Raw genomic sequence first — 12,243 nt, 5'->3', positions numbered from 1 at the left:
GAAAAGGAATGCAAAGTTTTGAAGGAACCGCGGAGAGAATGAATTCAGTCATAAAAGTGTGAGCGGATTAGCTCTTCTCTTATTTCCAGCATTTCCTCTTTGATACATCCCTATGCTAATCTCATTACAAGTGTCTGTCAAGCATACATGACAATTCATTTTAACAAGGTAGAGTTTCCTGTTCCCGTTAAATTCACAGGCTCCTTCTCAAATGAAAACACATGAGAGGTTCATCTGGAACAGGCACAGCCTAACAAGGACAAGAGAATAAGGCTCAGCACTTTTGATCATTTCAAACCATGACTAAAAGAAATAAAACAGTTTAAAATACAAGTGTGCTTTCTTTGGAAATGTGTGCACTGTGACCATCGCAGTGCTTAACAGTATAATGAATAAGAGGAGGTTTGAGCCTGGAGTTTTCCTGGGTGAAAAATACCAACAAAAAACTATAATCAAATAATAATGCTGAATTTTATTGCCTCCATTGTATGTCTCACAGCTGAGAGTCAGTGCTGCGAATTCTGGTTTGTGACTTTTAGATGGAAACCTGCTTCTAATTTTTCACTTCACGAGTTTTTAATCCCCTTAAGATCAGTGTAACTGTTTCAGAATTGTTACCCTGCTTTCATATTGATATCAGTATAGATTAATACAGATTAAGATTTCGGGTTTTGCAGTGAAAGTGCTGAAGAAGAAAAGGGTACCTCATGAAGCACTGTGTTCCAGATAAACCTGTAGAAGAAGCAAATAACTGAGTGTCTTGTTAATTGGAGAGACCCATTATTGCGCACTTAGTGTGATGCTACACTAAATTGTTAGCCAACAGGACATAATGATTTTACTCCCAGAGAATGTTTCTTTGTGTAAGAACAGCCTCCCCTTTCTTTTAACAAGAAATGTGAAAAATATCCTGAGGCATTAATTTTGAACTACTTTTATATAACAAGCTGATTGCACAAATATTACACTGGCTCGCTGTCTGCAGCCCACAATGCATCTCGCATATGGTGATAGATGTAACTTTCGAGGACACACCAGCTTGAAGGTGGCTATAATATGCTTCAAACTAACTATCTAGATATATCATGACCCCTGCGATCTCTATCTGTCCATCACTGGAGTAATCTGACCATTGCAGATAAATACTGTTAAAGGTCTTAAAAGCACTAGGAAGACCAGTACCTTAATCATGGCTAATCCCTGGTAGCTAGACATGTCTTGGGGGGACACGGGACGGACACATCACCCCAATTAGCAGTAGCTATAGCTTTAAAACCCTGTCATTAGGAGCCCGTAACCTTCCTGTCAGTCACCGGGAGCTGCTGCAGCCTCTACCTAGTGCACTGGTACAATTTGTCACATTTATGCACAATAGTCATGCAGATTTTAACACATGGTACATGCACCACATTGATTTCAGAAAGTAAATGGTGATACAGGAACTCAATGCATATATATACAATTTTCAGAGAGGCAAATTGGGCCTGTTGCTTGCGGGTGTAAAACCGTAATGGGCTGATTTATGTATGGCATTCCTCTGAGCATTAATATGCCCTAGCCATGGAATGCCCAAACTGTTAAGCCACATTCAATATACTCCATAGTGGGTGTATTAGAATTATACCTGGGAGTGAAACATGCATTTCAGATACCTTTATTTTGGTTAATAAATGATAGGGGAACGGACATGCATTTCCAATGTCCATATAGCTATCAGCTCAGTATGCAGATAGGGTCCCTGGTGTTCTAGTGGGAGATAGTCTTTCTAGGCCTTTGCTGGTAGACAGTAGAGCATTAACTGTTATCTTGCAGAAAGCACTACTATTAAGACTGCAACAATAAGACCAGGGTCAAGGATGAAGTTGAATGACAGCTCAGGATGAATATAATTTCTGAGGCAGCGATAAAGAGGGGTCTTGTACTCACACTAAAAATCATAATAATAATTTTTTGACCAGGTGTCTGCTTCTACATATTTTCATTCTTTCCTCCATACTTGAGTGAAGAGGTCAGGTATAAAGGAGGACAATGGCCAAGCTGGTGAGATTGATGGTGGGGATGAACGGGCCAGCGGAATCCTGGCTAAATCAAAGCTATTCACTGTTAATGAAAATAAGAGAGAGACCGCACTGTAAATCATCTTATGGTCTAATGTATTAGCGATAATGAATTCAGGCTGCCACATTTAACCTTAGTTTTGCAATTCATTATATTTGAGATTAACAAGGGAGGGAACTTAAGTGAACTGTCTGCAGGGAATTACAGCTGGGGCCTCATTGTCAATCAAGGATTGTGTTCCGATGTCTTTCATTAGGGTTGGAGGAATTAAATAAGACTTTCTTTTAATGGCGGATGGCTCTCCCATTTAACGCTCCTCTTGCTCTCCCAAGATGGTTAACTCTTCATTACCCAAATTAAAGGCATCCATCTCCGTTGGCTCCTGCCACATTGCCATGACCTCTACCTGTCAAAACTTTCATGTATGCTCTTGAGTGATGGATGATACCCCTGAACCCCATTGTCAAAATTATCCAGTGACTGTCCAACCCTCTCTGATCCATTCAATCCATCTCCCCAGGCTACGTGCCACCAGCTATGATTTAACAATGAAGCTGAGGCGCTAATTTACTCTCATAGAAATTAGAAACTACCTTTTAATTATATGCCTGGGAGTGTTCTAAGAGTTCGCAAGGATCACCCCCCAAAGCTTTTAACTCGACTTTGTGGGGGCTGATCATTTATATTCTTCAAGCGTGTTATTTCAGGGGTCGTACAACACACCTAGGACCGCAGGGAATTTGAGAAATCATCAGAAGTAAGAAAGAAGGAAAGTATTGAAATTAATGTTTGCATTTGAAGGTCACGGCTGTTGTTAAAGGACATGATCAGACAGAAAAATACTTAAATGACTCAATGCAACAAAAGATTTCTGAAAATCTGTGCATCAAGTCTTACTGAGTAGGACATCCGTTTTATGAATAGTGCACAGGGATTTGATCACTGATTTTGAAAACCTTAAGGTATGCATGGGGAGTTCTGATCAATACATGATATGCACTATGGGTGTTACTGATTCAGCCCTGGAATTGCATCATGCTCAACTATTTACAGACAGTCTTTGTTGACAAAGGAAACACAGTTCTCTGAACTTCTTCGCTCTTTTTTCTCTCTATTTGCATCACCTTCAGACACATGTAAATATTCAAACACATGCCACACGTCATACATAAAACATGATATAAGTGGTCCCATTCTTGTCTGACCTCTTGTCCTCCTGCTTCTCTCCCAGACAGATGTAGATAACGCTCCAGACACACCTCACTTCCTGAGAGGAGAGTTATAGCTTCCTGGGAGAGGCACCGCCGTCCCCTGGAGCCCTGAGGAGTTCGACAGCTACCTATGGAGAGGGCACGTCTCTGACTTGTAGACCTGCTCTGAGGCTTCTCCTCTCACTTTGAGATCCTCCGTGTACCTGTCAAAGGGTCAAAAGGGTGCGCTCACTGCAGACAACAGCACTGTGTTTGTGTGTCTGGGTGTTTTTGTGTTTGCATGTGTGCATGCATGTGTGTGTATGTGTGACCCCCCCGGTGACAGATGCCAGGCTGTTTATGTGTGAGGTGTGGGAGTGCTGGGTGGGCAGGTGGGTAGACACCCATGTGTTTGCGAGTGCATGTGTGAAGGGAAGTGTGTGTGTGTGTGTGTGTTTTGTTGTGCTTGGGTTTGAGTAGTGGTATAATGTGAGAAACTGCACTTGTCAGAATGTGCAGACATGCGTGTGAATTTATTTGCATACATGGGCATATGTGTGCGCACATGTCTGCACCTTCACACACTCTGTGAGTTTAACTGCGCAGAGAGTCAAATGAGAACCTGTTACCAGGCTCCATAAGCACTCAAACCCAAAACTGCTGTCCCAGAACCAGAGCATAACAGATGGGGGGAGCTGCTGCTCTGGCAGCCAAGCAAATGATGAGCTAATCGTAGCGAAGGAGGTGACCATAGTTGGTTACAGCTTATTCAGGATTATGACTCAATCACGGAGGCTTATGGCACTTAGGTAATTATTTAATCAAAGAGTGGACGTGTCAATAGAAGTCGACAAGAGATTAATTATAAGTCGGAATGACTTCAACTCATTGTTTTTACTGGTCCTCTCTCTTGACACTGGCAGGAGGGAGAGCTGATGGTATCATTGGGAGGGTGAGTGACAGCTCTAGTGGAGCAGGAATAATCAGAGTGGTATAGTTAACACTAAACCGTCCTTAGCATGAATTGAGATCAATACAGTGCTAGCCTTGATTAAATTGTTTAATTAGCTGTGTTAAAGTGCAATACAAAGCTAAAGAAAGGAGAGAAAACATCCCTTCTACTCTGTGTGTGGAACAGCAGGGATCTTAAACATCAGATGGTGTCAGGAGCTAACTGTTGCTCTGCTGATCTACTGCAGCCTGTTACTAGTGAAATGTGTGAAATGATGTGAAACTATACATTTTTAAGTATAGTCAAGTATATCAAGTAGTTTCTACACTATGATGTCCGACGCGTTCGGACTCGTGCAACGCCGTGATATCATTTATAACATTGCACTTCACTAACATTGCACGTCATGTGAAGAGACAAAAACAGTTGTACAATGAATAAGAGGAGTTCACTCTCCGATCTCACCTCCACACACCTGGCCAATCATGGCATAAAGTGGGTATGAATGTCAGATCATCAGTTTCAGTCAGACAGAGACCTCCCAAATCCTGTGGAGGGAGGGGGTTTCCGAAGCTATTGACTGAGCACCCTGCCCCTTAAGCCCTCTATGACAGCTATAGGAGAAGAAACAGGCCAGTGGCAGCAAGAAGAAGGTGTATGAGTCACTCAGCCTATCCTTAGTAACCTGCCATTATTTATAGCTGACTGAAGGAGGATGAAAGGCACTGGAGAATTCTCTCTTAGTTATCTGCCAACAGCTTTCTACTAATAACTGTCATTTGTAAATGCATAGGGGCTTTCATGTTGGCAGGGTGACCTGATGTTCACATCTTAAAGATCGTAGTAACGATATACAAAATAGACTACCACTCAAAACATGACCCGAGGAAATAGCTAATTTAAGCAAAAAGTGATGCCAAAACATGGCCTAAAATTAGCTATTTCATGTTTGATTTTCTTTGTTTATGTAAGTTTAAATGAGTTGCAGAAAATCAGTTGTTTCTTATATCAGCATTTCACCCTTCTAACCAGCTTTTATCCCAAAGAGGAATTAAGCTCTGTGAAGCTTCATGTATTGCAGATTCTGGGGAATCCCCTCCATGTGTTTTATCCAGTCCTGCTGTTTTATTTGGCTGATGGGGAACAGGATGTGAGATTTACACCAGCTGAGGAAAAACTGGGGCAAGTTAAGACACAAAGATGGACATGGTGGTTAACTCCCTGATCATGTCACCAGAGAACAGAGATAAATGGTAAAAGGAAAACAGGCTAGGGGAAGCTGACTATTTTTCTAAAGGCCGCACGGAAGTTTCTAATTATATCCACTCGCAGACCTGTAACCTCCACTGAGACATCGAGCCACACACTGACACACATTCACCAACATCTACACACACTGTTGCAGAGACTTAACCTCTGCTGGCCTCGCAGTCCCCTCCAAGCAAGCTCCAAATTAGACAGCTAGAGCAAAATAATGTCCTTCCTCTTTGCTGCTGTTAAAGGCCAGTAATCTCTCATTTACACTGACATTAAGGAGAAGCAAGTCTCACACTAACATACTCCTGTCATTAAAATAGTGAAGGAGAAGAGAAGGTGTATGTCTGTGCGTATAAGGGGTTGATTGAGGGCAGGGCTGTCATGCCTGGTCATATCGAAGCTGAGCCACAGAGCTCCCAGCCCCAGGCGGGCAGATGGTAGGGTGGGCAGTGAGGGGCGAGGGTCCCCTGTCTCTAATTCTCAGCTGCACTTGTAAGATATGCGCTATGTATGAAATGTGTTGGCAAGGATCCATGTCCTTCAACTCCTTATGCACCCCTAGTAGCTCCACCCAAGCCAGCTGTGTCTGCGTGAGCTCACTGGGCTCTGACAGCAGGGATCAAAACAACATGTGAACGATCCGTGACACCGACCACCATCAAAACAAGTGAACAGCCACGACAAGGCTCCCGTAGCTCCATCACAAGAGGCGAGGTGTGTTATGAGCAGCACCGGGCATTCTGCGCATGTGTTTGCGTCTCTATCAAACACGGTGATGGCTAATGCATGAGTCAGCCATCATGTCACACTGTGATGTTACTGAACACAATTAGCTCTTTGAGCTGCGGTGGAAACCAAACATGAACCAACATGAGCCTTGGAGCTTTGTTTTCAGATCAAGGGAAAGCTCAAAGTTCTAGCAAACTTTGTTACCTTTATTTTTGTTTTGAAAATGAGCACACACACGCACACACATAGAGAAGCATACCTCACAAAGACAAAGAAAGAATGAGAAAGACAAGAGTGAGTAAGCAGGAGACAGTGAAAGGAAGATGGGGGGGGAAAAAGTGTGAGGAGTGGACATATATTGATGGTTACCCTCCAGTCCATATGTCCAAAAGACAGGAAACGTGTGCCTTCCTGTTTGATTATATTGGAACAGAAGAAGCTCAAAGATGGACATGAGATGGCAGACATATTAGATAAGCCTGCTTATTTTAACTGCTGCACAGGTGTTCTCAATGAAGAAGCCCATTCATGGACCTATTTAATGCTGAGGGTATAAGAAAAGGAAGGAGGAGGATGAAAGAATAATACAAAAGAAAAAAGACTGAGGAAAACATCAAAGCTCCAACAGATGAAGTCTCAATCAATTGATAAATGCCTCTTGACTCAAGTTAGTCCCAGTTGCAAAAAAAGAAGAGTCCTTTGAAACTCTAAATCAGTCTTATGTAAATGCTAAGGAGGGATAAATTCTCACAACCTGTACAAGCTGCCTTAATATAAATCACAGTCTATTGTTAACAAACCTCACTGCTTTACTGTCGATCCAAACAAAGTGAGAAAGTGAAACAATGTGAATAGAATTAGATCTATAGCGCACAGGCACACAAGTTACCTTGGTCACATTTGGGCCAATTTCTGCTGGAAGCGAGGTATTGTCAGTAGTATTTGTGGGTGACTGGAACAGATAATCAGTTGTTTAGCTGCCCTCTTCTTCCCGCAGGAAGGAGCTGACAGCTTTAGGCCATCGCTTAGGTCACGTATTAGAGGTCCACTGCGGTACCTTTGTGTCACACACACACACACATGCACACAGTAATGCTCTGCGCTGCACTCACAGCAGATGGAGTCCTGAGTGACACGTCCTGGCAGAGGAAGGTTACATCATGTAAATAATGTGATACTCTGCCAGACTTTAATGACATCAGATTTTAATTCCACCTCTGTGTTTCATGCCACACACACACACACACAAACACACACCAACTATTTACCATTTACTATGCTGGTTTGCATCTGTAAGCCCCAGCTGGCATTGAAATTATATTTATGGTAATTATGAACTTGATTATGACATTTTAACTTAATGTATTTGTAAGTTCAGAATACTTACTCACGCATTGAGGTATTTTGCAGATATTCTCCACTTGACAGCACAGCCCTGCTAACCATATGCTGTTGAAAACTGATTATTAGATTTGATTAATGTGTATCATACACAATTACTGAAATATAATTGAACACAGTGGTCGTTTTTGGCACCGCTCCCTGACAGTGGACATGTGCTGACACGACTAAGGGAGTTAAAAAGGCCAAGCAGCTGCAGAGGCAGACGTGCCTCCTGCCTGCGCCAAAAAAATGTTATATGTTGAAAGTATATTTCACTTTATTGTTTACTTAGAAGCCCCCAGATGTTGTGAACATGTGGATGTTTTATATGGTCGTTAACAGCAGGTCACGCTTGGACTGCCACTCCCTTAGAAGCAATTAATAAACCGTAAACAGTATAATGTCCTCTCAGCTGAGCATTAAGTTCACACTGCTTCCATGTAGAGAAGAAAGGCAGAAAATCCACTTTTCGTTCAGTGGTGGTGGTGATGGGGAGGGGTTCTTTCAACTTTTTACAACTCCTCTGTTGCAGAGCTGAAGCTGTAAAAATATGGTGGTTCATTTGACCAGCAATGTGGAGACAGTGCTGTGATGGTAAACTGATCATGGCGGTGAACTTCCTGACCCAGGCTGTTGTTGTTTGCTGCCTTCCGCAGACACCTAATCCAAAATGCAAGAGTAGTTTGTTTCAAGTGGGGCTTGTTCTAACATGATACAAGTAAATATAGCTGTTGTCTGGTGGCGTCTGGTCTGATTAGTGTGCCATGAAAGGCTCCATTGAGCACAGGAATCTGGTTTATGCAACACATCCAATTATAAATGTATAAATGGATGACTAGATTCCAGCTTTGAAGGCAGATGGAAAACTCAAAACACCAGACGAGCCTACATGGGAAACATGAACGTGTCTAGCTACTGTTTATGCAGTGTTCCGCCAAATCCAATGACCTAATCTTCACCTACACTAAAGGTTAACAGCATCAAACATATAATTGCTTGTAGGAGCACAAAGCAACAACTTAACAATTCTTGAAGCAAACAAAGACAATAATTTGTAGAAATAAAGTTTATGCAGACCCAGTGTGCAGGTTGGGTTAAGTCATCAATGCCTCAGGAGCTAGCACTCTGAGTTTCATCATCACACATGGCTTATCCCTTACCCAGGATCCTCTAAAAGAGGTGAGGGGTCACTCAGCCATCAGAGGAAGTCATCACTGAGTAGCTGACCCCTCCTCTGGCCCCCACCTTTCATCTGTCTCTCTGATTAGTTTGCCCATGTGACAGATAGCAACTTAAAATGAAACGCCCCATAGACAACCTCCCGGGAGAATCTCTCAAGCAAGATATATATACACATTCTTGATGCTCTGCTAGTGAGTGCACTTTCAATTACAAGAGAAGAGGTGGGCCTTTAGATGTTCACTACTCATGGCTGAGAGCTCTGCTAGGTCTGTTGGCTCTGGAGAGTAAATCCATCCACTTGGCTTCAGCGGCATATCAGGTATCCTCTGACTTGTCTCTCATGTGTGATTGGTGTGTACCTACCCCGCAGCTGCAGATGAGACTCGCTTGATGTGGTGGCATCCAATATCCATTCAATCTAGACATTATGTAATGGATGGCTAACAGAGGTTCAACCCAAAGCTCACAGTCACTACGTCTTACCAGCCAGTAGTCACGTTTCCAGCAACATATTATTATGCACATGTTGAAGTGCTACATTAGAAAAGGTTGATGGAAATGGCAAAAAAGAGTTAATGCATTTAGTGGGTGATGGAAGGGCCTTTTCCAAATATGTTCTGGCCTAATAAACATTTAGCTCACATTACTGATCCGCTGTCTCGGCGTTGAAAGAAGAAAAATAAGCTATTAGACATTCCCATGAAGTGCAACTTCTTTGAGTTCTATTGGTGGTTGGCAAACAAATAGTGATGTTTTCGGTTTATAACCAAGTACTTTTTCTACTTGGTTTATGACAGTCAATGTAGCCTATGTCACGTAGCCTGTACTGCCAATTTCTGTTAGAACTACAATTTGCATAGTCTACTTTATTTGCTCCGAAGCTGGTGATGGAAAAGAACCTGATTTTCATTTTCTTTAGATGGAAACATGGTTTCTGTATGTGGTCATTAAATTCTTATGACTTAGATAGCTTTGGCATTTCACTCCTTAGTCTCTCTCCACTGTGGAGATGTGACTAAAGGATGAAGTGCATCATGGGTCTAAAGGTGCTCTCTAGACAACAGGTACCTTTGTAAGAGTTGATTTCAAGAATTGCCTTTGCCGTCCACTTAGGGAAGCATAGGCTGCGTGTTGATGAAGTCATCAGGGGGTGATTTAGCTGATATACAGGACCTATTGCTCATCAGAAAACTATTCGCCATGCTGATTGAGTCATATGTAGAGCCGCTGGGATAATTTGTCACAGGCCTGCCAGGTCAATGGACTTTGATTGGAACACGGTATGAACTCAAGGATTTCTACTGAGTTGAGTACTCTCACACCCTCACGATGTCTCAAGATCTCTCCTCTTGCCCTGCGATATTCTTATTCGCTCTCCTTTGAGCTTTCTAAGTTACACTCCCACCTTGTTTCCCCTCTTTTTTCTCCCTTTTTCAAACTTGATCAAAACCTGTCCACCTCTTCTTTTGTCTCTGTGTTTCTTTCTGCTCCTTCTCTCTCTGTCTGCCTGTATTCCTTTGGCCTCTCCCTGGCCTCAGCCTGGGGGCCCGCTCTGCTTGTTGAAAGGTAACAGAATCTTCCGGAATGACCCACTGAAATCGCCGGGTTGATTCACTGATGTTTCTGTCAAGGGGAAGCACACAGTATGGGACTGTATTCCCCCTCGCAAAACTAAAGGTGTCCATTGCAGTGAAGATTTGTGTAAAAAGAAAGAAAATAAGGGGCCCTTAGCCTGACTGACCTGTTTTAATGTCACAGAGAGAAGAGAAGATCAGTATATACCCACACATAAAGGCACGTCCACAAACACATATTTCCAAGAAGAACAGAAACCTTGTCTGGGACACCTGTTCATATTCCTGTTAAGTTTGAAACTTTGAAACATGTGGCTTAGCTGGGGAGCTGTAACTCTGCCAAATGCTTGAATATACAAGTTCAGCTGTGCACTGTAACTTTTAACACTTCACAGTGAAAATCACAGCCTTGGCACTCCTAAGCCGAGTAACTCGGTTCCCCTTCATTACCTTTCTCTAAAAAAAACAGGAGGGGAAAAAGAAGGAACGACAGCGAGCATTTGACAAAAGGGAGGAAGAAAGGATGTGAACTTGAATAACTTCCAGAAGGAGCATGGCAAAATACCTGCAGTGAGTTTCAAAAACCACAAGATCTTTCATCTGACTGTTTTGGCATCGCAGGGTGGGAGACTCGGCACTGACCATAACATAGGTACGCCTAATCCTCTTTCATCTACAATATCGCACAAAGGGAGTATCTGTCCGAGTGAAGAGGGAGATTCTGCAGACATTAAAGGCTGACGGGGGAGCGTTGCATGTCTGTACCAACATTGTCCTGGTCCTTATTATTCTTTGCACATAGCTGTAAGTCTAAACAAGACCCGCTTCCTGAGGAGGACTGCTGTGCACTCACGCTGGCCCTGGTGTTGTTCTGCTCCAGCGTGTGTGTGTGAGGGAGTGTGCGTGTTTGTGTGCGAGACTGCTGAGCTGTTGAGATGACCCTGCTTTCTTTCTATAGGGGCTTTCACTCTGCAAGAGCTCAGGTCCTGTACAGAGGGAGCCTGTGCTGGTACCTCTCTTAGCCTCTCGTTTTTGTGCAGGCGTCTCTTCTCTTTTATTCTCTCTCTCTCTCTCTCTCTCACTTTCTCTCTCTCTCTCTCTCTCTCTCTGTGCAGCAGCAGCAGCAGCTTGAGTACTTCCAGCTGCCGACATTGAATACCGCCTCCCACACACACTCACAGGTATAAACCGGTCCAGTATAGAACACACACACACACACACACACTCACACTCACATATACACACGCACATATACACATACCTCCCTCATTTACTGAAATGCCTTCAGTAGTTTCTCGTTGCCTGTGCATTTGTCCTTCTCCTGCCTTTAGATGCATTTATAATGTGGTTCTACATGTCTGCATGCACGCAGGTCCCTTCACCCTCATCTAACATCCAGTGTCTGTGCCCCCAGACAGAGTGGATATGGGTGATGATTTATTGTCCATATCCATAATAGACCCTCCAGTCTCTACACAGAGAATGTGTCTTGCAGTACAGTAGGTAACCAGCCAAGAAAACACACCTCACAGCAAACCACTCACACCAAAGGAAACTCCAGCAAAGCAAAACAAAACAAACAAAAAAGGGGAAAACACAAGGAGAGAGAATGCAGATTCGAATCGCTGCCAAAGGACATGACTGCACCACTGTCTGGGTATTAGAAACTTAGAAGCAAGCACAGATGTACATGCTCATATGCACCCACACATACACACAGGAGAAAAAGTAGAGTCTCTCGGTAGCAGCAGTATGTCTGTCAGTTCTTTCATCATGTTATGAAATAAGAGGAGAGCACCAGAGGAACCTGTTGCTGGGCTATAAGACTGAAGCAGCTCAGGGAAAAAATGGTAATGCAAGCGAGAGCGGCGGCAGGGGTCTGCCGGGGTGTAACCATAGCTGCTAAACTTGCATTCAG

The 12,243-nt window shown here is 43.2% G+C and overlaps 1 protein-coding gene across 1 annotated transcript in view; it reads right to left on the bottom strand.

Moving 5' to 3' along the window:
* Positions 1-3,382: 3,382 nt before the first annotated feature.
* The window catches only part of LOC124071739 (doublecortin domain-containing protein 2), a 190,647-nt gene continuing 181,786 nt past the window's right edge, over positions 3,383-12,243 (bottom strand). Inside the window, exon 10 of the mRNA XM_046412574.1 lies at positions 3,383-3,472. Within this exon, the coding sequence (XP_046268530.1) occupies positions 3,398-3,472 (75 nt within the window). The 3' untranslated portion in view covers positions 3,383-3,397. The remainder of the gene's footprint in view (positions 3,473-12,243) is intronic.

The sequence above is a fragment of the Scatophagus argus genome, chromosome 15 (genome assembly GCF_020382885.2).
Source record: "Scatophagus argus isolate fScaArg1 chromosome 15, fScaArg1.pri, whole genome shotgun sequence".
NCBI lineage: Eukaryota > Metazoa > Chordata > Actinopteri > Scatophagidae > Scatophagus > Scatophagus argus.
This window is presented reverse-complemented; position numbering and strand designations above follow the sequence as displayed.